The sequence below is a fragment of the Hemitrygon akajei genome, unplaced genomic scaffold (genome assembly GCF_048418815.1).
Source record: "Hemitrygon akajei unplaced genomic scaffold, sHemAka1.3 Scf000100, whole genome shotgun sequence".
NCBI lineage: Eukaryota > Metazoa > Chordata > Chondrichthyes > Myliobatiformes > Dasyatidae > Hemitrygon > Hemitrygon akajei.
Window position 1 is genome coordinate 606,867 of NW_027331986.1, and position 27,887 is coordinate 634,753.

At 44.3% G+C, this 27,887-nt stretch overlaps 2 protein-coding genes across 2 annotated transcripts in view; one reads left to right on the top strand and one right to left on the bottom strand.

The window, feature by feature from the left end:
* LOC140723079 (uncharacterized) overlaps nucleotides 1–27,887 on the bottom strand; it is a 561,502-nt gene that overhangs the window by 349,376 nt on the left and 184,239 nt on the right. The gene's annotated exons all lie outside the window — the stretch shown is intronic.
* On the top strand, nucleotides 196–27,783 carry LOC140723090 (NACHT, LRR and PYD domains-containing protein 12-like). Its single transcript, XM_073037715.1, has 11 exons — nucleotides 196–397; nucleotides 2,192–2,479; nucleotides 3,043–3,209; nucleotides 14,172–14,343; nucleotides 14,443–14,508; nucleotides 20,021–20,819; nucleotides 20,955–21,758; nucleotides 26,133–26,219; nucleotides 26,377–26,547; nucleotides 26,703–26,870; nucleotides 27,035–27,783. The coding sequence occupies exons 1-11, from the start codon at nucleotides 388–390 to the stop codon at nucleotides 27,192–27,194; spliced, it is 2,892 nt and encodes a 963-aa protein (XP_072893816.1). The 5' UTR covers nucleotides 196–387; the 3' UTR covers nucleotides 27,195–27,783.

Consider the following 27,887-nt stretch of genomic DNA (forward strand, 5'->3'; position numbering starts at 1 on the left):
TTAAGAAAAACTTGGACAGGTATATGGATGAGAGGGGTTTGGAGGGATATGGCCCAGGTGCAGGTCAATGGGACTAGGCCGAAAAATGGTTCGGCACAGCCAAGAAGGGCCAAAAGTCCTGTTTCCGTGCTGTAATGTTCTATGGTTCTTTGTCTGCTTGTTGTGTAATTCAGGCTGTCACCAGCAGGTGGAGCTTTCCAGCACTGGGATCAAAGTGCAATCAAGACGACGACAAGCAACCACAAATTACACTGCAGATGCTGTGGTTAAATAACACGTACAAACAAGCTGGATGAACTCAGCAGGTCGGGCAGCATCCGTTGAAAGGAGCAGTCAACGTTTCGGGCCGAGATCCTTGACAAGCAACAATCGTCAGTCACAATTAGAATGGCCAAAGGTATGATCAGTTATCTTTGAATTAAACTTTTGTCGCGTTTCTACACTATAGTTCAGATGAAGAAACTTACACAGATGTGAACAGGGTATAGAAAAGTTTCATCAAGCAGTGTCATTGATCCCACTGTTAAAGCAGCCTTGAGTAATTGATAAACCAAACAGTTCCAGCGCAGGGACCTGACACTGGTAATGGTCGAATCACTCTGCTCACCATGCAAAGCTTCACCTGAGTGAAAGAAGCAGGGACTCCTGAATCAGGTAGTCGTGAGTGAAACACAGACAGGAATTTGACAGCGGTCATGTGGTTTATGTAAATGTTCAGGGTCACGGTCCGCTTCACCTTCAAACATGTACTGAGGTGTAAGATATTTCCAACTTTCATTTATAACATTCAGAACCAGATAATATGAGCATTTCCTGGATTTCAGAGATTGTGTGATAACCGAGCATTTCAGGTTTTGGAAGGAGAGCTATCAACTCCCCCCTAGTTTTCCTTGGTTGCTGCACAAAGGAGAAGAGGGGTGTTTCCGAACTCTGTTTTCTGTGGCAGAGCGGAGATCATTGTCGCTGTTGGGAATGGCTGAGGATCAGGAGGCAGCTCATTGTAGATACACTTGTGGTCTGCTTCGGAGTTTTAACACCCCAGTGAATGTCTGGGCTGTGGAGAAATGGTGAACGTGAGTTTCTAAATATTTCCCTCTTGAGATGATTTTCTACCTAAATTCCCAGGATCTTTGCTGGGAAACCCGGTAGAACCAATGTCAAAATGTCTCTGTCACCTGTAGGAATTGTGATTGTGCTTAAATCTGTGATTACAGGTGGAATAAAACAGAGATTACAGCCTGGAAGCAGGTCCTTCTGCCCATCTAATTCATGCTGATCTAAATGCCTGAGCTTGTCCAATTTTCCTGAAGTTTCCTGAGTCCCGGCTCGGTGCCTGAGTTGAAGGCGGAGTTCCTGCTCGATGTTCATGCCCTGTGTCCGCCCCGGATTATTTTATGTTCATATATGTGTGTAAGGTCACCCTTCAAGTTCCTGAGCTCCAGGGCAAACTGTCCCAGCCGAACACACAAACCAACCCCCTAGCCCAGTACCGTAGTGGTCATTCTTCACTACACACATTCCAGCTTAGTCACCCCCATCCTGTAGATTAGCAACCGCAACTACACACAAAGCTCTCTAAGCGAGACTTTGCCAATGACTTGCATAGTCGTTACATGATGACCCTCAGGCGGGGGATAAGATGGGAACCAGGGGAGCGGACAGCATAGATCTCACGGTAATAGTCAGTCTGCGACCCAGGGGACCAGACGATGTGCGTCTCAATGCAATGGTCAATCTGTGACCAATGAGAATGGACATCGTGTGACAAAGCGTTTGGAGAAAGTCTGATCCAGCAGACTGGACCATGTGTAATCCCGTTGCTGGTCTGTATTTGACACAGACTACTGGACAGTAAGTGACCCTGGGAGATTTTACCTTGTGGAAGACAATCGCAGTGATATTTCCTGGTATTATCGGACACTGTTGCATTAAGATCCTGTGGTAATCCGTGTGTTCAGCTGCTGTGAATTCAGTGATCAGTTTTACTGTGTCTATCCTGTAATTTTACTGGAAGTGAATGTGTCCAGTCACCAGCTTATTGTATCACCTGGCAGGATGTACGGTTCACATTACCCAGCACAGTCCCACTCCAAATCCGGTCAGCCAGAGTCTCGGCTCCATTGCAATCTGAATCAGTTTTGCTCAGATCTAAATCATACTTGTATAACCTGCAATTCATCACTTATTTCAGTTGGGGAATTGAAACGTGCAGCGATAAGACTGAAAAGGATTCTACCAGGCGGATCATCGAGGGAAGATGATCAGGACACGGGAAGCAAGGTACCAAAGCAGGGTCAGACTGAGAGCGATGTCACAATGGAATGCGCTCCGGCCGCAGCGGAAGTGGAGCAAAGTCAGCCCAGAGACAGTGACGTCAGAGACACTGATCAGGACCCCGGAACCAGCCCAAGTGAGGCAACTGTCTGTCAGCTCAGAAGCTCATTAATCACGGCATTGTCAAGTGCCCAACAAGGAGCGGGTGAGTGAAATATGAGGGTGATGTGTTCGCAGAATGTGGCAGGGAGGAGGGTAAATGTGAGGCATTGTTGGAGGGTTGGTCAGAGAGAGTGGGAATGTGTGGGTGAGGCATGTGGTGTTGTGGGCAGCCGTTACCCCACTACAGGAAATGTACTACCTACTCTGAGGATTTCCAAGATGTGTATTGGAGAAATGCAGCTGTCCAGATGAGGAGAGTACTTCCGGGATTGGAATCAAGGGAAATGTATTCGCCAGGATGGAGAGAGTATCTCTGTGAAGCGAATATTACCGACAGTCCCGACATTTATTGCCCATCTAAAACGGAAATAGGTGAGTGGGTGGGATGGCGGATGGACTGGTTTGCATTAACTGTGGTCCTTCTATTAACCTAATGTTTAGGACATTGTTGGTTCGGTTTTAAGTCCAGTGTTGGAGATGGGGAATTAATCAATTTTTGTGTCTGTGAGCAGGTTCAAGTCATGTTTTTTTCTGTTGAGTTGGGTGAGAGCAGTGGAGACGAAGGATATCTGAGTTCAAGCCTAAATTTCCCTTTTATATTCACAGATCCAGAGTTCACAATCTCTGACCTCCTGGCACAGGGGGGCGAATATCGATTGTACCAACTGACAAAGTTCTACAGGGACAGACTCAAACAAGCGATTGAAGAAAAGGTTGAAAGACTCGGTTGGATGTTGACAAAGGAGGGATATTTCAGTAGAGAAGAAAATGAGGTGAGTGTAGTGTGTGTATTGTCACAGAACTGTATGGTGACCAAAATTAATCTCCTTCACGTTCTACGAGTTCTACATGGGAATGGAGACTTTGATCTCTGACCTGTCTCTCACAGATCTGGTTTCAGCTGTTAAGTTGGGGAGCAATGGGTCCTATAGGTTCAGTGTCACCTTTTCGTCTCATACCTGCAGTTTTTATCAGTGTGAAACAAGAGCAGTGGCTGCATATCTGGACTTTGAACATGCATTAAGTCTGAAACTAATTTCAAATCTTGTCTGAACCGTCAGGCAGATTCAACTCATCTCATTAATCCAGGATGAATATTAAACTGTCAGATTGTAAATTGGGCCAACCGGCTTCACTGCAGTACTTGATGGAGGGAAACCTGCTAACCACATCTGGTCTTGACTCCATGAGTTCCCAAACAATGTGTGGCTGACATGTCATAGGCCTTGAAACAGGCCTTTTGGCCCATCTATTCCATGCCGGTCTACTTAACCTACCTATTCCCATTGACCTGCACCGGGCCATGGCGCTCTATACCCTCATCATTCATGGATCTATCCAGACTTCTCTTAACCGCTTGTACCAATTGCACTGCTAGCTAGTTTCACAAACTTAGCACCCTCCGAGTCAACAAGTTTCACCTTTATACCCCTTGTACTTTTCATCTGTCACCCTTTACTGATAACCTCCTATTGTAGTACCTGTTTACTTCAGTACAAAATGACTGCCTGCATTTATCCTGTCTTTACCCCATGCAATTGCGTAAACTTCTATCTAATCTCCCCTCAGTCTTCCACGTTCCAATGAATAAAGTCCTGACCCGTTCACTCGTTTCTTATGATTTAGGTCTTCCAGTCCTGGCAACATCCTCGTAATGTTTTACTGTAAACTTTCAAACTTATTGCCATTTATCCCGTAGATAGTTGAGCAGAACTCCACATAATATCCAAATTAGGCCTCACCAACGTCTTATACACCATCATATCCGATCTACTGTACACGATATTTTCATTTATGAAGGCCAATGCGCTAAGGAACTTTCTTTCATGCCTATCAACATTTGCCGCCACTTCCAATGGCTTATGGACCTGTATTCTCAGATACTTTGTTCTGCCGGTCGCTCTGTAAGATCTACCCTGCTTGGTCCATCGAAAGAGCAACATGTTGCACATGTCTGCATTAAATTGTATCGGCGCCTTTGCAGCCCATTCTCCAGTTGGTCTAGATCTCACTACAAGCTCTTGTAGTCTTCCTCTTTGTCCACTGCACCTTCCCAATGTTGGAGTCATCTGCAAATTTGCTGATTCTGTTAACCGTAATTTCATCCAAATTATAGATGACAAACAACAACAGGCAAAGCGCCGATCCCCGTGACACTGCACGAGCTACTGGCGCCAATCAGAAATGCAACAGTCTATAGCGACACTCCGGATTCTTCCAAAAATGTCTAACTCGTGTCTAATCCAGTTTATTACCTTATCTCGAATGCTGAGCAACTGAATCTTCTACACCAACCTCCTGTACGGGAACTTGTCAGATACCTTGCTGAAGTCCATGTAGACAATATCCACAACCTTGCCTTCATCAACTTTCCTGGTAACTTCCTCAAAAATCTCTGTGATTGATTAGATGTGAAAGATCACGCACAAAGCTGATATCTTATGACCACAAACATCAATAGTTTGATCTAAAAAGGCAGAAGAAAGCAGAAAACAAAATAAATCTGGTGATATCTGATATCTCATGATCCCAAAAAAATCAACAGGTTGTCCTGAAAGGGAAGAAGATCAATAGGATTTCCTGAAAGGGAAGGGGCAAACAAAAAAAAAATACTGCTAACTTGCTGAATATCTAACTAATGAGAGACAGGGACACATCATTTCAGGTTACTCTCCTTGGAGCTCACAAACAGTGATTGTCTTGTCCTAGATTTGACCTACTCAGCCATGAGTGGTATTAGAAAATCAAGTGTGTTACACCCGTGAGTACCTCCGTTTTCGTTCGGATTCATTGGCGCTGTATGTAATGAATCAGACAGGCATTACCAAAAGGCAAGAGGAATAATCTGTAAATATGATGCTCATCTATAAATTCATCATCTGGAAACGTCTGTTTTACTGGTAAACCTTTAAATCTCTTTCACAACTGTAACTCCTCAAACCTGGTAGCAGTGAAAGTGAGGAATTATTTTACAGTGCAGTGGAACATCAGCGAATTATGCTGATTTGTTCCTTAATTATTGTCCATTATTCATGTTATGGAAAACCTTTCCAATTCCCTACTGTTAACTGTTCTAGGAGATCAATCATTCAAATCCGGGACATAGAACATAGAATAGTACAGCACAGTACAGGCCCTTCAGCCCACAATGTTGTGCCAACCCTTAAACGCTGCCTGACCCTTAACCCCTGCCTCTCTTATTTCTCAGAGCAATGTCCTAAGCCCATCCATATTCAGTTACCTTAGTTCCATCATAGGTGTATGTTGCTTTAAGACTACTCAATGTTTAATTCATAATTCCTCAGTTAATCAGGAAGCCCATGCCTGCATTCAGGAAGTCATTACCATTTTAGAGCATGAGTGCCAGGCAGTAACCATCTCCATTGTAAGACAGCCGCACTGACATTCCTTAATGTTCTTCATCCCACCCCCTCCGGTCTTCTCCTATCATTTTGCACTTCCCCCTCCTCCTCCTACTTTCAAATCTCTTCCCACCTTTCCTTTCAGTTAGTCCTGATGAAGGGTCTCGGCCCGAAACTTCGACACTGCTTCTCCCTATAGATGTTGCCTGGCCTGCTGTGTTCCATCAGCATTTTGTGTGTGTTGTTTGAATTTTCAGCATCTGACGATTTCCTCGTGTTTTTCCTTAATGTTCTGTTGTCTTTACACAACATAAGACAATAAGGCATCAGAGCACAAATAGGCCATCAGGCCCATTGATTCTGCTCTGCCATTACATCACGGGCAATAATGTAATCCGATATTACTATCCCTCTCAACTCCATTCTCCTGCCTTCTCCCAGTGAACTTCGCTGACCTGATTAATCAAGAAGATACCACCCTCTGTCTTAAATATACCCAATGACCTGGTCTCTGCAGCTGTCAGTTTCAATGAATTCTACAGATTCACTACTCCTCGGCTAAAGAATCTCCTCATCTCTGTTCTAAATGGACGTCCCTCCATTCTGAGGCTGTTCCGTCTGGTTCTAAACTCCCCCACTTTGAAACATCATCTCCACATCCTCTCAATGCCTTTTGGTATTCCACAGGCTACAATTAGATTCCCCCTCATCCTTCCACACTCCAGCCAGTACCGGCGCATTCAGGAATCATTCTCATCAAAACCTGGTTTAATATCACTGGTTCTGTCAGTTTTGATTCCTCTCTGGAATTTTCACAATGCTATCACACATTTTCTCTGATCGGGACTAACACCATTCACCATATGCAAGTGTGGTCTTGCCAGTGCTTGTTCTTATATTCTTATCCTCTCTAAATGAATGCTAACATTGATTTTGCCTTTCCTAACACCGACGCAACCTGCAAGGAATCCTGCACTAGGTCTCCCGAGAATATTTACAACTCTCAATAATAGTCTGAGTCTTCATTATTTCTGCCAAAGTGTATGGCCATGGACCTCCTTATACTGCATTCCAATTGTCACTGATTTGCCCATTTTTTTCATCAGTCTATGTCCTGCTGCAAAATCACTGTTCCCTCAACGCTTCCTGACCTTCCCCATATCTCCGTTATGCGCGCAATCTTGGCCATAGAGCCTTCAAATCATTGACATAACGGAAAAAGAAATTGTCCCAAAACCAGCCACTGCAGAACATCTCTAGTCACCAACATCCTACAAGAAAACGCCCTATTTGATCCCATTTTGTGCTTCCTGACAGTCAGACAAAATCTGTCTGGAGATAATCATGGATCCTCCATCCATGCTAATATCTCTCTTGTCCTACTGTCGGCCCTTGTCTTGTGAAACGGAATCATGTGGGGTGCCTGGTCAAACGTCCTTGGGAAGTCCAAGTAAACAACTTGCTCTGAATCTCCGTTGTCGACCCAGCATGCTATGTTCTCAAAAACTTCCAGCAGGTCTGTCAGAGGAGAATTTCTTCCATGGATTTTGGCCATTTTTTCATCATGTGCATCCAAAGACCCCGAAACCTTCTCCTCAATAATCGACTGCTGACATCTTCCCAAATGCTGTTCACATTAACTGGCCTATAATCTGCAGAACCATTCCAAAATCTAGTGATTCTTGGGCGATCATTACTAATGCCTCCACAATCTCTTCAGCCTCCTCTTTCAGAAGCAATCGAGTGCAGTTGATCTGGACTCATCTATCTTCAGAACTTTCAGCTTCCCGAACGCCTTCTCCTCAATAATTGCAAATACACTCACTTCTGCCCCCTGACATTCTCAAATATCTGGCACGTTCTAGTGTTTGTTACAGTGAAGACTGACGCAAAATACTTACTAATACCCTCCACCATTTCCTTGTCTCCTGACTGTAACTCTCCACTGTCTTTTTCCAGCGGCCCAAAATCCACTTTCCTCTCTTTCACTCTTCATATACCAAGAGAACCTTTTGGTAAGCTATTTTACTTTATTCGCTAGCCTACCTTCATATTTCATATTTTCTCTACTTACAGTTTTTTAATTGCCTTTTGTTGGTTTGTAAAAACATCCCAGTCCTCCAGCTTTCTACCATATTTTGTAATATTCTGTGCGCTCTCCTTTGCTTTTGTGCTGCTTTGACTACCTCGTCAGCCACGGTTGATCGTCCTCCCTTTAGAATAATTCTTCATCTATGCGATCATTTGCCCTGCACCTTCTGAATTGCTCCGAGAAACTTCAGCCACTCCTGCACTGCCATTGCCCCTGTTAGTGTCATTTCCGAATTTATATTTGCCCAGCAACTCTCCCGTGACTTTGAATTCCTTTATTCCGCTGTAATACTGATACATCTAACTTCAGCTTTTCACTCTCAAACTGCAGTGTGAATTCTGTTATTTTCTGATCACTGGCTCTCAAGGGTTTATTTACAGACAGACAGACAGACATACTTTATTGATCCTGAAGGAAATTGGGTGTTGTTACAGTTGCACCAACCAAGAATAGAGTAGAAATATAGCAAAATAAAACCAGAAATAATTAAAAGATAATAAGTAAATTATACCAAGTGGAAATAAATCCAGGAACAGCCTATTGGCTCAGGGTGTCTGACACTCTGAGGGAGAAGTTGTAAAGTTTGATGGCCACAGGCAGGAATGACTTCCTATGACGCTCAGTGTTGCATCTCGGTGGAATGAGCCTCTGGCTGAATGTACTTCTGTGTCTAACCAGTATATTATGGAGTGGATGGGAGACATTGTCCAAGATGGCGGGCAACTTGGATAGCATGCCACCTGAAGCTCCCCAATAAAATCTGGTGTAATACACAACACAGCCTCCAGATGCGCCTTTCATATAGTGGGCTCAACCATAAGCTTCTCTCAAAAGCCATCCCATAGGCATTCTATACATTCCCTCACTTAGTATTCAGCACCTACCTGATTTTCCAAAGGTATCTGCGCATTGAAATTCCCCATGACTATTTTCACATTCACCTTTTCGCATGTTTCTTCTCTCTCCCGTTGTAATTTGTAGCTCACATAAAGATTACTGTTCAAAGGCCTGTATATAATTTCCACCAGGGGCGGTCGGACAGATTCATCTCATCTCATTAATCCAGGATGAATATTAAACTCTCAGATTGTAAATTGGGCCAACCGGCTTCACTGCAATACTTGATGGAGGGAAACCTGCTAACCACATCTGGTCTTGACTCGATGAGTTCCCAAACAATCTGTGGCTGACTTGTCATAGGCCTTGAAACAGGCCTTTTGTCCCATCTATTCCATGCCAGTCTACTTAAACTGCCTATTCCCATTGACCTGCACCGGGCCATGGTGCTCTATACCCTCATCATTCATGGATCTAACCGCTTGTAACCGCTTGTACTACTTGCGCTGCTAGCTCGTTCCACACTCTCACCACCCTCTGAGTCAACAAGTTTCACCTTTGCACCCCTTGAACTTTTCATCTTTCACACTTTACTGATAACCTCCTATTGTAGTACCTCCTTAACTCAGTACAAAATGACTGCTTGCACTTATCCTATCTGTACCCCATGCAATTGAGTACACTTCTATCAAATCTCCCCTCAGTCTTTCACGTCCCAATGAATAAAGTCCTAACCTGTTCACTCTTCTCTTATAACTTAGGTCTTCCAGTCACGGCAACATCCTGTATTTTTTCTGTATTCTTTCAAACTTATTTCCATCTGACCCGTAGATAGTTCAGCAGAACTGCACATAATATACAAATTAGGGCTCAACAACGTCTTATACAACATCACATCATACACTATATTTTCATTTATGAAGGTTAATGCGCTAAGAAAATTTCTTTCAGAGCCTATCAACATTTGCCGCCACTTTCAATGGCTTATGGACTTGTATTCCCTGATCACTTTGTTCTGCCTGTCGCTCTGTAAGATCTACCCTGCTTGGTCCATCGAAAGAGCAACATGTTGCACATGTCTGCATTAAATTGCATCTGCGCCTTTTCAGCCCATTCTCCAGTTGGTCTAGATCTCACTACAAGCTCTTGTAGTCTTCCTCTTTGTCCACTGCACCTTCCCAATGTTGGAGTCATCTGCAAATTTGCTGATGCTGTTAACCGTAATTTCATCCATAACATTGATATAGATGACAAACAATAACAGGCACAACTTCGATCCTGTGACACTGCACGAGTTACAGACGCCAATCAGAAATGCAACAGTCTATAGTGACACTCCGGATTCTTCCAAAAAGTTATTGTCTAATCCAGTTTACTACCTTATCTTAATTGCTGAGCAACTGAATCTTCTAGACCAACCTCCTATACGGGACCTTGTCAAATACTGTCCTAAAGTCCACGTAGACAATATCCACAACCTTGCCTTAACAACTTTCCTGGTAACTTCCTCGAAAATCTCTAAGATAGGTTAGGCGTGAACGATCACGCACAAAGCTCATAATCTCATGACCACAAAAGTCAATAGTTTGACCTAAAAAGGAAGAAAAAAGCACAAAACACAAAATAAGTCTGCTGACTAGCTGATATCTTATGATCCAAAAAAATCAACAGGTTGTCTTAAAAAGTAAGACAATACGTTGTCCTGAAAGGGAAGGGACATAACGAAAAAGAAATCTGCTAACTTGCTGAATATGTAATTAATGAAACACAGGGACACACCATTTCAGGTCACTCTCCTTGGAACTCACAAGCAGTTATTGTCTTGTCCTAGATATGACTTATTCAGCCATGAGTGGTATTAGAAAATCAAGTGTATTACACCGTGAGTGACTTTGTTCTCGTTTGGATTCATTGACGTTGTATGTAATGAATCAGATAGACATTATCCAAAGGCAAGAGGAGTAATCTGTAAATATGTATTCTCATCTATAAATTCATCACCTGAAGACGTCTGCTTTACTGTTAACCTTTTAAATCTCTTTCACAACTGCAACTTCTCAGACTGGGTAGCAGTGAAACTAAGAGAATACTTTACAGTGCAGTGGACCATCAGGGAATTATGCTGATTTATTCCATAATTATTGTCCATTATTCATTTTATGAAAATCTTTTCCAATTCCCTACTGGTACCTGTTCTAGGAGATCAATCATTCAAACCCAGGACATCATTGTTCTTATTTCTCAGAGCAATGTCGTAACCCCATCCATCTTCAGTTGTCTCCTCAATTACCTTAATTCCATCATCGGTGTATCTTGCTTGAAGACTATTCAAAATTTAACTCATAATTCATCAGTTATCAGGAAGACCATGCCTACATTCAGGAAGTGATCACCATTTTACAGGCAGTAACCATCTCCATCATGAGGCAGCCGCACAGACATTCCTCAATGTTTTGTTGTCTTTACACATCATAGGACCATAAGGCATTGGTGCACAAATTGTCCATTAGGCCCACCGATTCTGCTCCACGGGTGTTTTACAATCCCTCTCAACTCCATTCCCCTCCCTTCTCCCAGTGAATTTTGCTGACCTGATTAATCAAGGATTTTCCAACCTCTGTTTTAAATATACTCAATGACCTGATCTCCGCAGCTGTCAGTGCCAATGAATTCTACAGATTCACTACTCCTCGGCTAAAGAATCTCCTCATCTCTGTTCTAAATGGATGTCCCTCTATTCTGAGGCTGTTCCGTATGGTTCTAGAGTCCCCCACTTAGAAACATCATCTCCCCGTCCTCTCAATGCCTTTCGATATTCCACATGTTACAATTAGATCCCCCCTCATCCTTCCACACTCAAATACAGGCACATCCAGGAATCATTCTCATCAAAATCAGGTTTAATATCACTGGTTCTGTTAGTTTTGATTCATCTCTGGACTTTCCACAATGCAATCACATATTTTCTCTGATCAGCGTCTGAAACCCTTCAAAATATGCAAGTGCGGTCTGGCCAGTGCCTGTTCTTATATTCTAATCCTCTCGAAATGAATGCTAACATTGTTTTTTGCCTTTCCTAATATCGACTCAAGCTGCACGGAATCCAGCATGAGGTCTCCCGAGACTGTTTACAACTCCGATTACAGAATTTTCTCCCAGATTCGAAAATAGTCTACGTTTTCATTATTTCTGCCAAAGTGTATGGCCATGTGCCTCCCTATACTACATTCCAATTGCCACTGAGTTGCCCATTTATTCCATCGGTCCATGTCCTCCCGCGAAATTCCTGCTTCCTCAACACATCCTGTCCCTCCCCATATCTTCATAACGTGCGCAATTTTGGTCATAAAGCCTTCAAATCATTGACATAACGGAGAAAGAAACTGTCCCAAAACCAACCACTGCAGAACACCACTGGTCACCAACATCCAACAAGAAAAAGCCCTATTTGTTCCATCCAGTGCTTCCTGACAGTCAGACAAAATCTGTCTGGGGAAAAACATGGATCCTCCTCTATCCATGCTAGTATCTCTCTTGACCTACTATCGATCCTTGTCTTGTGAAACGGCGTCATGTCGGGCACCTAGTCAAAGGTCCTCGGGAAGTTGAAGTAAACAACTTGCTCTAACTCTTTGTTGTCGACCAAGCATGCTGTTCTCTCAAAAAAAGTCCAACAGGTCTGTCAAAAAGATTCCCTTCCATGGATTTTGGCCTTTTTTATCATCTGCCTCCAAATACCCTGAAAACTTATCCTCTATTATCGACTGCTGACATCTTCCCAAACACTGATCAGACTAAATGGCCTATAATTTAAAATGGTCGGTCTCCTGGAACCATTCCAAAATCTAATGATTCTTGAGTGATCATTACTAATGTCTCCACAATCTCTTCAGCCTCCTCTTTCAGAAGCAATCGGGTGCAGTTGATCTGAACTCCTCTACCTTCAGAACTTTCAGCTTCCCGAGCGCCTTCTCCTTAATAATTGCAAATACATTCTCTTCTGCCACCTGACCTTCTCAAATATCTGGCACGTTCTAGTGATTTTTACAGTGAAGACTGACGGAAAATACTGACTAATTCCTTCCGCCATTTCCTTGTCCCCTGACAGTACCTCTTCACTGTCATTTTCCAGCAGCCCAATATCCACTCTCCTCTGTTTCCCTCTACATATATCAGACGGACCTCTTGGTAAGCTATTTTACTTTATTCGCTAGCCTACCTTCATATTTCATATTTTCTCTACTTATGGCTTTTTATTTGCCTTCTGTTGGTTTGTAAAAACATCCCAGTCCTCGAACTTTCTACTACATTTTGTAATATTCTGTGCCCTCTCCTTTGCTTTTGTGCTGCTTTGACTACCCTGTCAGCCACGGTTGATCATCCTCCCTTTAGAATAATTCTTCATCTTTGTGATCATTTGTCCTGCGCCTTCTGAATTGCTCCAAGAAACGTCAGCCATTCCTGCTCTGCTATTGTCCCTGTTAGTGTCACTTTTTTTTTATTTTCCCAGCTCCTCTCTCATGTCTCTATAATTCCTTTATTCCACTGTAATACTGATACACCTAACTTTACCTTCTCTCTCTCAAATTGCAGAGTGAGTTCTGCTATTTTATGATCACTGCCTCTTAAGGATTTATTTACCTGAAGCTCCCCAATCAAATCTGGTACAATGCATAACACAGACTCCAGATCTGCCTTTCCTATAGTGGGCTCAACCATAGGCTTCTCTCAAAAGCCATCTCACAGGCATTCTATCAATTCCCTCACTTAAGATTCGGCACTGAACTGATTTTCCAAAGCTACCTGCATATTGAAATTCCCAATAACTAGTTTAACATTGACCTTTTTCCATGCCTCTTCTCTCTCCTGTTGTAATTTGTTGCTGACATCCTGGCTACTGTTAACAGGCCTGTATATAATTTCCATCAGGGTCATTTTACCTATGCAGTTACTTAACATCTCCATCGTCCAATCCGATATCACCTCTTTTTCAGGACTTTTCATTTTTAATGACAACATAGTAAACCCAACCCTTTCATCTACCTGCCTATCCTTTCGATTCAATATTTATCCTTGGATGTGAGCATTGATCTTCTTTCAGCCACGATTCAGTGATGCCGACCACCCATTTTCTTTTTCTCTCTCGCCCTCCCCTCTCTTCCGTTTTTCTTGTCACATCTTGTTGATTTAATGCTGCACATTGACAGATCGAGTAAATTAATCATGTTGCAGGGCGTCAGTGAATCCTTATTCTTACACACTATTGATTTAGAATTTCCTTCAGTTACTGTTTCTCTGTTAATGACTGAACCCAGGGAGGATGAAGCAGCAGCCCAGTGACTGCATCTGTTCTGAAGCTACTGGGGTCATGAACAGATATTTTCCTGCACATTCTCCATGACTGTCTGTCTGCTCCACAATAAATTCATTGTTTCCTTTTGTAGAAAGTCACTGAGCTGACAGAGAAGGGAAAACGGACAGAGAGTTCCAGACTCTTCCTCAGTTTGGTGATGGGCAAAGGCTCCCGGGCCCGGAGGGCGATGTGGGAATCCTTTGTGATGTGGAGAACTGAGTTACCGAAGTTGGATAGAATACTGAGGGAAATACAGGAACTCGGTATGTTAAAAACACACACACAGGTACTTTGAAATAAATTTTAGTTATTTACTTATTTTAGCTCTGTTTCCATGGATTTTTTAAAATATATTTAAACAGGTCCTGATCCACAGGAATACATGAACATTGCCCAAGGGTTATTTGAGTTACCCACTCAACTGATAGGTGAGTGATGAAATGCACAGTTCAAATCACGTCTCAAGTGTTAGTCTGGGACTTCACAAAATCTGGGAATCAAAATTCACCATTAATCATTCGCTGATACGAGGAAATCTTCAGATGCTGGAATTTGAAGCAACACACACACAATGCTGGTGGAACGTAGCAGGCCAGGCAGTATCTATAGGGAGAGGTACAATTCATTATTAACTTCCACAGAGTTTGTCTGGCATTTCCTTTTCACCTGTTACTGCATCTACAACATCATTTTCAGCAGTCCAATATCTCCTTTTTTATTATTTATGTATCTGGGAAAGAAAAAAAAAACTTTGGTATTGTTTCTCATATTATTGACCAATTCCTTGCATTTCCTGCACATTCATGTATGTCTAGGAGCATCTATAATATAGTTGCCTCCAACACGACCGACACAGTAAATTCCAGGCACCTACAAATCTGTGAAGAAAACTACCCACAATTGCTATAAATTTATCCCATCTAACCTTAACCAAATGCCCTCTGGTATTAGACACCAGTCTTATGTAAAAATAAACAAACAAAATAAAGGCTGTCAACCCAAACTCTTATCTCTCAAACTTTGACACCTCTGTCAGATCTCTATTCTAACACCAGGGTAAACAAACCAAGTTTATCAAACCTCTACTTGTAGCACGTGTCTCCGAATCCAGGCAATATCCTGATGAACCTGTTCTGCACCCTCTCCGATCATTCCCAGAGCTGGACAATCAGAAGTGAATACAATACTTCAGATGCACGCAAAACCATAAGATCCAGGAGCAGAATTAAGCCATTCGGCTCAGTGAATTTGCTCTGCAAATCCTCTCAACCCCATTATTCTGCCTTCTCCCAGTAAACGTTGATGCTTTTCCTAATCAGGAACCTATCGACCTGCATTTTAACTATACCCAAAGACTTGTCTTACTCAGCTGTCTATGACAATAATTTCACAGATTCACTACCTGCCGGTGAAAGAAATTCTCCCAATGTGGATCACCTCCAGCCAGGACAATTCACAATTCACAAGCATGTTAATTTTCTGTATAAGGATTCCTTGTGGGACCTTGTCAAACACCCGACTAATACCAAGTAAAAGATCTCCATGTGCAACTTCATCCATCACCTTTGTCACCTCCTGGAAGAACTCCATCATGTTAGCAAGACGCTAACCCCGCCCAAAGCCTCGCTGCTGAACACCAAAACACCTCAAACATTCTGTCATACTCCCACGGGGCAGAAGATATAAAAGGCCTGAAGGTCCGTACCACGAGCCTCAAGGAGAGCCTTAATTCTGCATTTATAAGACTATTGAATGGTCACCTACTATGTTATTATTGGCTCTTAATAATAATAAGACAATTTTATTTATAAAATTTTAACAACCTGCATCTCGTAACTAATAACCACTCACTTAGAAAACCACAATATACTTACAGAAGAGCAGAAAGAATACGCTTAATGTATGAACGGATTTAAGGAGCAACTAATAACAGATTATGCATCTATCGAGCACTGGGGAGAGCAGAAATCTTTCAATGCTATATTGTCGATCAAAAACAATTTGATTCTGTCTCTCACGTGGTTAAGAGGTTCCAATATCATAAAAGATGCATCCAATACTTGTGAAATTTCTACAACGTCTAATGAATTACAATAAACGCCCTAATAACAACCACACGGAACAACCACTGTTACCAAAATAAATGCAGACTTTTTCCAGAGTGACACACTAAGCCCACTATGGTTTTGTCTGGCGTCAAATCCGCTCTTGAATTTCCTGAAACAGACAAAAATCACTATCGAATCGGGAAAAAAAAAACAACGAATTATACCTTACACAGCTATACAGGGATGATTGGAAATTAGTTACTTTTGCATCAGTGGAGCTAAAACAATTAATTCAAATAATGGAACTAATTACCAAAGAAACCATATATAGCATGTCTGTGTGATTCTATAAACTATTAAATTAAATAAGTTGTGCAGAAATAGAAATAAAAAAGAGATTAGTGAGTCACTGTCGATAGGTTCTATGTCCATTCAGAAACTGGATGGTAGAGAATAAGAAGTTGCTACTCAATCGTTGAGTGTGCTTGAGTGTCCGATCCTGTGCAGCAGACCCCATGAACCAGACGGTGATGAAGTCTGTTACAATGCTTTGCAAGTTACACCTGTAGAAATATACGAGTGATGTTGGAAACTCCTGATGAAGTATAGCCACTGCTGTGCCTTCTTTGTAGCTGCATTGATATATTGGGTCCAGGTCAGATACTCGGAGATATTGACACCCAGGAATTTGAAATTGCCCACACTCTCCACTTCAGATCCCTCTGTGAGGATTGGTGTGTCGTGTTCCCTCATCTTAGCCTTTCTGAAATCCACAATTAGCTCTAAGGATATATTTTCATCAATGCAAGCGGGATTCAGCAATCCATCCAAGCATATGCAATTTTGATAACGGGTACACATCACTGAACGCAAATGAAAGCATAACCCATAAAAACGAAGAAACGATCAAAATAGAGGAATGTTAATCTTGGAAGAGTCTGACTCCCCACGGAAGACATCCCCACGATTTGAGTGCACTAGATGTCGACAAGGAAGCGTTGAGCACCTGGCTCAGAGTTGGAGACTTCTTCTCAGAAACGGAAGGGATCATCATAGTAATACAGGACCAAGTGGTTAACAACCTAGTTATCAATAATAAAGAATAAAGGCCAACAGGTTCAAGGTGATAAATGCTGAAAATTACAAGAGCAGCCAGAAACAATTGAACACATTACAGGATCCCGCAGTAGTTTTACTCAATCTGAGCACTGCACAATCAAGTGGTAAACAACTTTCACAAAAATCTTGCTTAAACTACAACTGATGAAAAGCACCATCCCTCACTGTAACTACAAGTCTGCTCCATTTTTAGAGTTAGAGTCCGACAAATCCACCGTGACCGATCCATTATTACAGATAGGACAATTCATAATAACTGTCCAGCTATAACTCTACAGGATAAACTAGCAAAAACAACTTCTTAAATAGATAAAGCCATTCCAAACACACATAACTTGCAGATATCAATTAAAGAAAAACTTTAGAAATATGCTGAATTAAAAGAGGAAATTGAAAGACTGTAGAACACAGTACACATTGTTCCGATAATTATATCAACAACTAGTATCAACCAAAAAGCACTACACCACCGTATCAATGAATTAGCTCCATACAACAATGCTTATGTAAATCTTCCGAAAGCCACAATAGTATACCCCACGAGAGTAATCTGAAATGAATGTGCTTGGATATGCCCGTTGTTACGTATTCAGGCAACAATAAATATATATGAGTTAGGCAAGGGTTTTTATAACAAATAACACGTTTATTAAACACTGAAAACAAACCCCCCAAAAGTAAACAAACACTAGCGTAACCGGAAATCAGCTGCTGTGCGGCAGATTCACAGTTCTTAAAGCGGTATTGAAAAAAAAACAGTTCTTTAAAGCGGTATACCGAAAGTTCAAAAGCTCACAGTCCATTTAAAATGAGAGACTTTTTAAGGTGATTTAAATTCTCTTCCACGTCGTTGTCCTTCGATCCCCGGAGTCGAACTCTTCCCACGTCGAATTTTTATGAAACGTAACGGTTTAATGGCAGTAACCTCTTCTTCCACACTCTGTCCTCAATCTCCTGCTATCCCCAGCAGAGATTAACACGAGAACAGTCAACGAAATCTTTCCGAATGAGGATCACACAAGGTCGACCTCAATCCACCGTCGAAAATCGATTCTCCTCGATCTTTAACTTCCGAACTCCGATATTCACTCTCCACTAGCAAATAAACTGCTGGCAATGACCTTTTAAACTTTAGGCATTAGATAAAACTTCATTTTTCAACTAAACTGCGTCATAACATTAAATCACGCAGTGACATGAAGTCAACTTGGCAAATCCAGCCACGAAATGCCCCACCCCACAGGGTGGGTCTTCCTTTTATAACCTGTAAAAAAAAACCTGTCACATGACCTCTACTGGCGGGAAAATGACGTCACTCCACCATCACAAGACCATTACCTCAAGTCCAGTATAACTTCAACCCCAGTCACGTGACAAGGGTACCACTGTCACGTGTCACGAGTACGTAACACCGTACCTCCGGATTTGCCATTTTGAGTGAAGAAAAACAATTAATATTGTTATTTATAAAGAACTTTTCATCGGGACGATGTCGTTCAAATTGCGTTACAATGGGATAAAGTGCAAACTAGAAAATAAAAGTCAAAATAATATCAATTACAAGCAAGGTTCAAATTTTAAAAAAAGTTTTACGATGGTGCTTAAACGTGACTAACAGAGTCTACATCCCTTACACAGTACTTGCAGAAATCTTGGTCTCCCTAGTTATATATATCTGCCTCAGAATTTTGTCCAGCACTGTTGTTTTAAGTGTTGAATTCTACAGTTTAGGAGAATAATTCAAAAACAAATAAAGTAATCTGACCTGCCAATGATCCTTTGGCCTTGTCCCTTATTGTCTGCCTGCACTGCATTTTGTCGGTAACTGAAGCACTGTTTCCCTGCACTATTCTGTTCCGTTTTTCCTTGTAGGACCTCATTGCACCGACATGATGATATTATCTATTTGGGTCGCATGCATAAAAGTTTTTATTGTATCTTGGTACATGTGACTATAATAACCCAATTGGCAAAGTTATTGCTGTCAGTAACGCAGAGCTGCTTGGTTGCTTAAGATTGTTTTACCCAGTGGTGGTAGCGAGAATACGCTCCCACGACCTATTAAATGCTCCCAGTGGCGTGCGATTCAAACAGCCTCTGACAATCAGGTCCAGCTCCTGGCCTTCACGGGTGGCTTAGCTACTAAGCTTAGCAGAGGCATTTCTTCCGATAGGAGAAAGGGCAAATGCGAGTTATTGCCACCTGATAACCAGTCATTTCGGGCAATTGGGGCTCTTCGGCCGTGATTGGCAGCTCATCTAGAAGAAGGAAAACAGTGATCTCACGCTGTACACCTCATGGGGAAAACTTATGAGTAAACCCATTGGGGAAAAATATGGAGCTGGAGCCCCTAAGGCAGTCTTAGGTTGCATTCCCCAACACGGTCTGGCAACTCCTGTGACACTTCTGGTGCCAAGCTGTATCGGTCTCTACAGTTCCTTTGTGTTCATCGTCTGCTAATGATGCAAACAATGCTTTAAATGTAGTCAAATGTTGTTGTAACGGAAGTGCAGTCAGGATTGCAATAGGATATAAGGGGAACGTTCACTTGAAGATTAATTAATATCAGAATATGAGGTTTGGACATTTTTGGGACATCCATCGCTGCCAATTCCACTGTCTGTGAACGGAATTTTACTTTCTGTCCTAATACCCTTGGAAGCATTGAATTAATTAATGTAATCTCAAACACTGAATATTGGAATACATTTAGGAATTTCTTTGTCCATTGAACCATTTAACATTTTGACTACGTTCTCTGTTCCCATGGAAGATGTTCAACAGAAACACAAGGACACTCTGCGGGCACAAACTGAAACACTGAGAGTGAACACGATCCTGATGACGGAGAAGGTGAAGGTCTTCCAGCTGGTTGATCGATACGCTGAGCTCACGGTCATTTCTACTGTTCGAGATCGGACACTGGTGGAACATGAGCTGCTGGCAAGAGGCAGAGACCTCGAGGAATGGAGACAGAAACTTCTCCGCCGAGAGCTGGAAAAAATCCGGACTGATCAGTTGTTCCAGAGCAGCTTTTCCTGTAGTAAATTCAAACCTGGAAGTTCAGCAGCAGTGGCCGGAGTCGCGGGTATCGGGAAAACCACAATGGTACAAAAGATTGTTTATGACTGGGCCACGGGGAAAATATACCAACAATTCCAGTTTGTATTTAGTTTCAAATTCCGGGATTTAAACACCATTAACTGCAGAATAAACCTGAGGGAACTGATCCTGGAACAATATCCTTACTTTAGGAATTTCCTGAGAGAGGTCTGGAAGAACCCAAAGGGATTGCTGTTTATATTCGATGGTTTGGACGAATTCAATGACAAAATTGATTTTGCTGACAGTCGGGGAGACAAAGAACCTCAGTCCACATGCACAGATCCTGAATTCAAGTGCAAGGTGTCTGACATTGTGTACAGTTTAATCCAGGGCAAGCTGCTCCCAGGGTGTTCAGTGCTGGTGACCACCCGTCCCACTGCGTTACATTTATTGAAAAAGGCGGAGATCAGTGTCCGGGCTGAAATCCTGGGATTTGTTGGTGAGGAACGAAAAGAATATTTCATCAGGTATTTTGAAGATCAGACGGTGGCAGCAGCTGTTTTCAAATACATGGTTGAGAACGGGATCCTGTACACCATGAGCTACAACCCCTCCTACTGCTGGATCCTCGCTCTGACTCTGGGCCCCTTCTTCACACAAAGAGTCAGGGACCCGCAGCGTGTTCCCAAGACCATCACCCAACTGTACTGCTACTATATTTACAATATCCTGAAAAACCACGGCCGTGAGATTGAGAACCCCCGTGATGTGTTACTCAGGGTTGGTCAGATGGCCTTCAGAGGAGTGTCCGAAAAGAAGATTGTGTTTACAGATGGAGATTTGATCAACCACAATCTGCAGCCTTCCCAGTTCCTGTCTGGATTCCTGATGGAGCTTTTGGAGAGAGACGATTCTGCCCGTAGCGTGGTGTACACATTCCCACACCTCACCATCCAAGAGTTTGTAGCTGCAGTCGCACAATTCCTGAATCCACATCCCGGAGATATCCTGATATTCCTCACTGAAGCCTACAGCATTACAGATGGGCAATTTGAGGGATTTCTCCGTTTTGTTGCTGGTCTCTCCTCCCCAATGACAGCTCGGGGCTTGGAGGAGTTTCTGGGTCCATTTCCTCATGAAACAACCTGCCGGGTGATTGATTGGGTGAAAGAGGAGGTTAAACGCCGGATTGGAAACACTGGGACTGAAGCTCGGAAAAGGAGCCTCCTGAACACATTGCACTGCCTGTTTGAGTCTCAGAATCGTGGACTGGCTCAGGAAACACTGGGATCGGTGGAAACACTTTCATTCAGTGGAATGACACTGACCCCGATTGACTGCGCGGTCCTGTCTCATGTCATCGGATTCTGTGATACAATAAAACACCTCGACCTGGACAACTGCCACATACAGTGTGAAGGAATCCAGCAGCTGGGACCTGGTCTGCACAAGTGCCTGAAGCTGAGGTAACTTGATTTATCTTTCACTCTGAACTGTGAAACTGTTTAATTGTGTTGTTTCAGTGTAAAGGAATTTCGGTAAATTTGTAGTAAATCAGATTGTGAAGAACTTTGACAAATACCCAGGGGATTGGTCAGTAATTCCCCAAGGACGGGAGGGCTCTGTGGTTACTTGTGAAGGGATGTTGGAGACTTCATCAGATCAGTGAACAACGGCCATTGGTTTAATGGAGGTAAATCACAGGAATGGCCGTGATTCTCGCTGCCTGTGACACGTCTATTTACAATGTTCCTTCTCACTGTTACTGACACCCAGACCGACACTGACTGCAGTAGGTGGGTCAGAGACTCACACCCCCTTCCCGGTGAGGGACAAGAGACCATCAGCAGACTGTCCCAGTGAGAAGGAAAGAAATACCATTGTGAGATTGTCCTCCCACTGCCCTTCCCCGTGTGTGACTTTGCTCACTTCCAGATACGCAAAGAGCGAGGGCGCATCTCCTCTGGGGCTCTGTTCAGACCCAACTCACACGTAGAAAAACCTCTCGTCTTGTGGGATTATTGTTTACCCTTGGAATCCTCCTTTGGGACCACTCATCCAAATCCCTGTTTCATTCTTAGGGATCAAGTCCCCATCACCATTTCTCCTGTGGGTTCGCCATTACACTTTCCTCATCCTCCTGTGTGATGTCTTTACCTCACGCTCTTCATCCGGTGCAATTTCTCTTCCCCATCTCCCTTCTTCCTATGCGATCACTCTACCCATCACCATCCTCCTGTGAGATCTATCTTCTCCACCCCACCCATCCTCCTGTGGGATCTCTATTCCCCATGCCCCTTCCTCCTGTGGGATCTCTCTTCCACATCCCCCTTCTTCATCTGGGCTCCCTCTTCCCCATCACCCATCTTCCTGTGGGATCTCTCCTCCCGATCGCCCTTCCTCCTGTGGGATCTCTATACCCCATCCCCCTTCCTCCTGTGGGATCTCTCTACCCCATCCCCTTCCTCCAGTGAGTTCTCTCTTCCCCTTCCCCCTTCCGCCTGTGGGATCTCTCTTCCCCATCCTCCTTCCTCCTGTGGGATCACTCTTCCCCATCAACTTCCTGCTGTGGGTTATCTCTTCCCCAACCCCTTCCTCCTGTGGGATCTCTCTTCCCCATCAACTTCCTGCTGTGGATTATCTCTTCCCCAACCCCTTCCTCCTGTGGGATCTCTCTTCCACATCAACTTCCTGCTGTGGGTTATCTCTTCCCCATTCCCCTTACTCCTGTGGGATCTCTCTTCCCCATCATCCTTCCTCCTGTGGGATCCCTATTCCCCATCCTAATTCCTCCTATGGGATCTCTCTTCCCCAACCCCCTTCCGCCCGTGGGATCTCTGCCCTATCCTCCTTCCAGCTATGCGGCGTCTGTTCCTATTCCCCCACTTCCTTTGGGGTCTCACTTCCCCATTCCCCTTCCTCCTATGGGATCTCTCTTCCACATTAACCTTCCTCCTCTGGAATCTGTCTTCCCCATCTCCCGTCCTCCTGTGGGGCTTCTGTTCCCATCCCCCACTCTTCTTGTGGAATCTCCCTTCCACATCCCCCTTCCTGTTTTTTGGATCGCTAGTCCATCCGACCACCTCCTGTGGGATCTATCTTCATCATCCTCCTTCCTGCTGTTGGACCTCCGTTCATATTCCACTCTTCCTGTGGCATCTGTCTTTCTCATCTCTCTTCCTCCTGTCGGACCTCTCTTCCCCATCCCCCTTCCTCCTGTTGGATCTCTCTTCCACATTCCCCTTGCTCGAATGGAATATATCTTCCCCATCCCCCTTCCTCCTGTGGGTCGTCTGTTCCATGTCCCCTCGATGTGGGATCTCTCTTTCCCCTCCCCATACTTCCTGAGGTATCGTTCCTACCCACGCGCCATCCTCCTGTATGATATCTCTTCCCCGTTCTTCCTCTTCCTGTCAGATCTCTATTCCCCACGCTCCTTCCTCCTGTGGGATCTCTCTTCCCCATCCCCTTCCTCTTGTGGGATCTCTCTTCTCCATACCCCTTCTTCCAGTGCGGCCTCTGCTCCCATCACCCCACTTCCTGTGGGATCTCTTTTCCCCATGTCCAACTCTTCTTGTGGGATCTCCCTTCCACATCCCCCTTCCTGCTTTTGATCGTTCTTCCATCCGACCTCCTCCTGAGGGCTCTCTTTTCACCACCCTCCTTCCTGCTGTTGGGCCTTTGTTCCCATTCCCCTCTTAGAAACATAGAAACATAACAAATAGGTGCAGGAGTAGGTCATTCGGTCCTTCGAGCCTGCACCGCTATTCAGTACGGTCATGGCTGATCATCCAACTCATAACCCTGTACCTGCTTTCTCTCCACACCCCCGATCCCTTTAGCAAAAAGGGCCATAACTAAATTCTTCTTAAATATAACCAATGAACCGGCTTCACTGTTTCCTGTGGCAGAGAATTCCACAGATTCACCACTCTCTGTGTGAAGAAGTTTTTCCTGATCTCGGTCCTAAAAGGCTTCCCCTTTATCTTTAAACTGTGACCCCTCGTTCTGGACATCCCCAACGGCGGAATCAATCTTCCTGCATCTATCCTGTCCAATCCCTTTAGAATTTTATACGTTTCAATAAGATACCCCCTCAATCTTGTAAATTCAAGCGAGTATAAGCCTAGTCGATCCAGTCATTCTTCATATGAAAGTCCTGCCATCCCAGGAATCAATCTGGTGAATCTTTTTTGTACTCGCTCTGTGGCAAGAATGTCTTTCCTCAGATTAGGGGAACAAAACTGCACACAATACTCTAGGTGCGGTTTCACCAAGGCCTTGTACAACGGCAGTAGAACCTCCCTGCACTTGTACTCAAATCCTTTTGCTATGAATGCCAACATACCATTTGCCTTTTTCACCGCCTGCTGTACCTGCATGCCCACCTTCAATGACTGGTGTACAATGACACCCAGGTCTCGTTGCATCTCCCCTTTTCCTAATCGGCCACCGTTCAGATCATAATCTGTTTTCCTGTTCTTGCAACCAAAGTGGATAACCTCACATTTATCCACATTAAATTGCATCTGCCATGAATTTGCCCACTCACCTAACCTATCCAAGTCACCCTGCATCCTCTTAGCATCCTCCTCGCAGCTAACACCGCAGCCCAGCTTCGTGTCATCCGCAAACTTGGAGATGCTGCATTTAATCCCCTCGTCTAAATCATTAATATATATTGTAAACAACTGGGGTTCTAGCACTGAGCCTTGTGGTACCCCACTAGTCACTGCCTGCCATTCTGAAAAGGTCCCGTTTACTCTCACTGTCCTGTCCTGTCTGCCAACCAATTCTCTATCCACATCAATACCATTCCCCCAATACCGTGTGCTTTAAGTTTGCACACTAATCCTTCTCTATGATTTCTTTTCCCCGTTCATCCTATTTCTGACGGATCTCTATTCCCCACGCTCCTTCCTCCTGTGGGATCTCTCTTCCCCATCCCCCTTCCTCATGTGGGATCTCTCTTCCCCATCCCCCTTCCTCCTGTGGTTTCTCTCCTACAGATCCCCCATCCTCCTGTCTGATCTCTCTTCACCATTCTCGATCCTCCTGTGGGATGTCCCTTCCCCATCCCCCTTCCTGCTGTGGGCTCTCTCCTCCCCATCAAATTAGTGCTGTTGGATCACTCTTCCTCGTCCCTCTTCATCATTTGGGATTCCCTTCCCCATACACTTTCCTCTAGTGGGAACTCTCTTCCCCATCTCCCTTCCTCCTGTATGAACTCCTTCCCCGACTCTCCTCTTCCTGTCGGAACTCTTTTCCACATTCTCTTTCCACCTGTGGGATTTGTTTTCCCCACCCCCTTTCTTCCTGTGGGATCTCTCTTCCCCACCCCTTCCTCCTTTGGGTCCTATGTTCCATGTCCCCACATCCTGTGGTATCTCTCTTCCACATCCCCCTTCATCCTGTGGAAACTCTCTTCCCCAACGACCTTCGTCCTGTATGATCTCTCTTCTCCATCCCCCTTCATCCTGTGGGATCTCTCTTCCCCATACATTCCTGCTGTGGGATCTCTCTTCCACATCCCTTTAGCTCGGGTGGGTCTATTTCACTGTGTCCCATTGACATTTCTGCATTTCAGTTAGGAACACTTTTCTCTCCATCGGGGAATGCGACAGAATATGTGGAGTTTACACGGTCACATCGACAGATGAAATTACTGACATTCGGCGAATACCCTGGAGCTGGGCAGTGAGGGATATTGACAGTGATGGGAACTCCGCTCAGTGATTTACTGAAGGGTTTAATGTTTCCTGAAATATCCGAGTGAGAGAAATTGCCCCACACCCACGGTTTGAATCACTTTGTTCATCAATTTGTTTGTTTGTGTTTAGACTGTGTTATAATAAACTGGGAGATTCAGGAGTGAAACTGGTGTCTGCGGCTCTGAGGGACCCGGAGTGTAAAATACAGAAACTGTGGTAAGTACCAGACTGTGGGAGATTGTGTTTACAGTCACTGGGTGTCTGACACTGAACATTAATGTGATCAGTAATTGTGCTACTGATAAACACTGGGGATTTGTACCATCTCCTGTCTCTCTGTGTCCTTCACCCTCACTCTCTCTCTCATCTCCAGGCTGTGGGAAGTCGGTCTCACAGATTCTGGTGCCGAGGATCTCGCCTCCGCTCTCAGTACAAACGCATCACTGACAGAGCTGGACCTGAGTCATAATGAACTGGGAGATTCAGGAGTGAAACTGGTGTCTGCGGGTTTGAGGAACCCGGTGTGTAAAATACAGACACTGCGGTAAGTTCCAGACTGTGGGAGATTGTGTTTACAGTCACTGGGTGCCTGACACTGAACATTAATGTGATCAGTAATTCTGTTACTGATAAATACTGGGGAATTGTATCGTCTCCAGTCTCTCTGTGTCCTTCACCCTCACTTTCTCTCATCTCCAGGCTGTGGGGAGTCGGTTTCACAGATTCTGGTGTCGAGGATCTCGTCTCCGCTCTCAGTACAAACCCATCACTGACGGAGCTGGACCTGGTATTCAACTCGCTGACAGACCGATCTGTCCCCGCACTCCGCCGCCTCATACTGACCCTCCCGAGTCTGGAGCTGATCCTGTGAGTGTTTGTGTTAATGTTCAATGTGATAAAATATCAGCGGATCCGCGGGTTTTCTGGTAATATTTGTCTGTGAGTGTTGTTGAAACATTAACCCCGGCCCCCTGTTACTGACACTGTTGTGTAATCTGTTTATTTCATCTTTATTCTCCCATCTGTTTCAGGCTGGTGGGGAATCGGTTCAGTGAGACCGGGGAGAAGGAACTGAGATCTCTGCAGGAACCCAGACCCGGACTGAGAGTGGACTGTGAACATCCCCACCCGCGGGATGGGGACATTTTGGCCGATTCCCCGCACTCCCCTTTAACTGCCCCTCCCCTCTAACTCCCGCCTTTACCTGTAATGGCCGCGCGCCGGGGGTAATTCCCAACGGTTTTAACGGAACCGACTCCAGTCTCGAGCTCAGTGACATCGGAAGCCATCCCGCATTGACATATTTCCGCCTGCTGTACTGCGGCGCAGCTTCCGCCGGATGTGCGGGTTCGAGACTCCCCCACGTGAGACCCCGGAGAATTACACAGACAGGAAGAGCCTGTGGTCCAGGTCTCAGTACGGGACACCGGTGTCCCGGGGTGGGATTATCCCGGGAGAGAATCCCTTTACTCCCTTTGCTGAGGACGGTGAATTCACAGTCTGGCAGATATAATGATGTAAAATTGACGAACCCCTCGGCAGTGACCCTGGATCTGCAGCGATCCCGGACACGACCCTGAAGTGTGATTTTATAATCATCGGTTCCCCGATGCAGTGACGGTGAGAGACGGGACTGATTATTCAACCGGTCACTCGTTGTCGCCGGTCAGTTAATTGTGTGTGACTGTGAGTGAGTCGGGAGCAGCTTATTTATTCCCGCACGTCAGCAGCTCACACATTGTTTAATTTACATTTGTCATGATGAAATCAATAAACCGCTGTAACTTCCTGTCCTGTGCCGGACTCGAGTTTTATTTGAGGTTTCTGCTGCCCCCCCCCCCCCGCCCCTGTGCACTGCAACAGTGGGTCGGAGCTCCTCACACT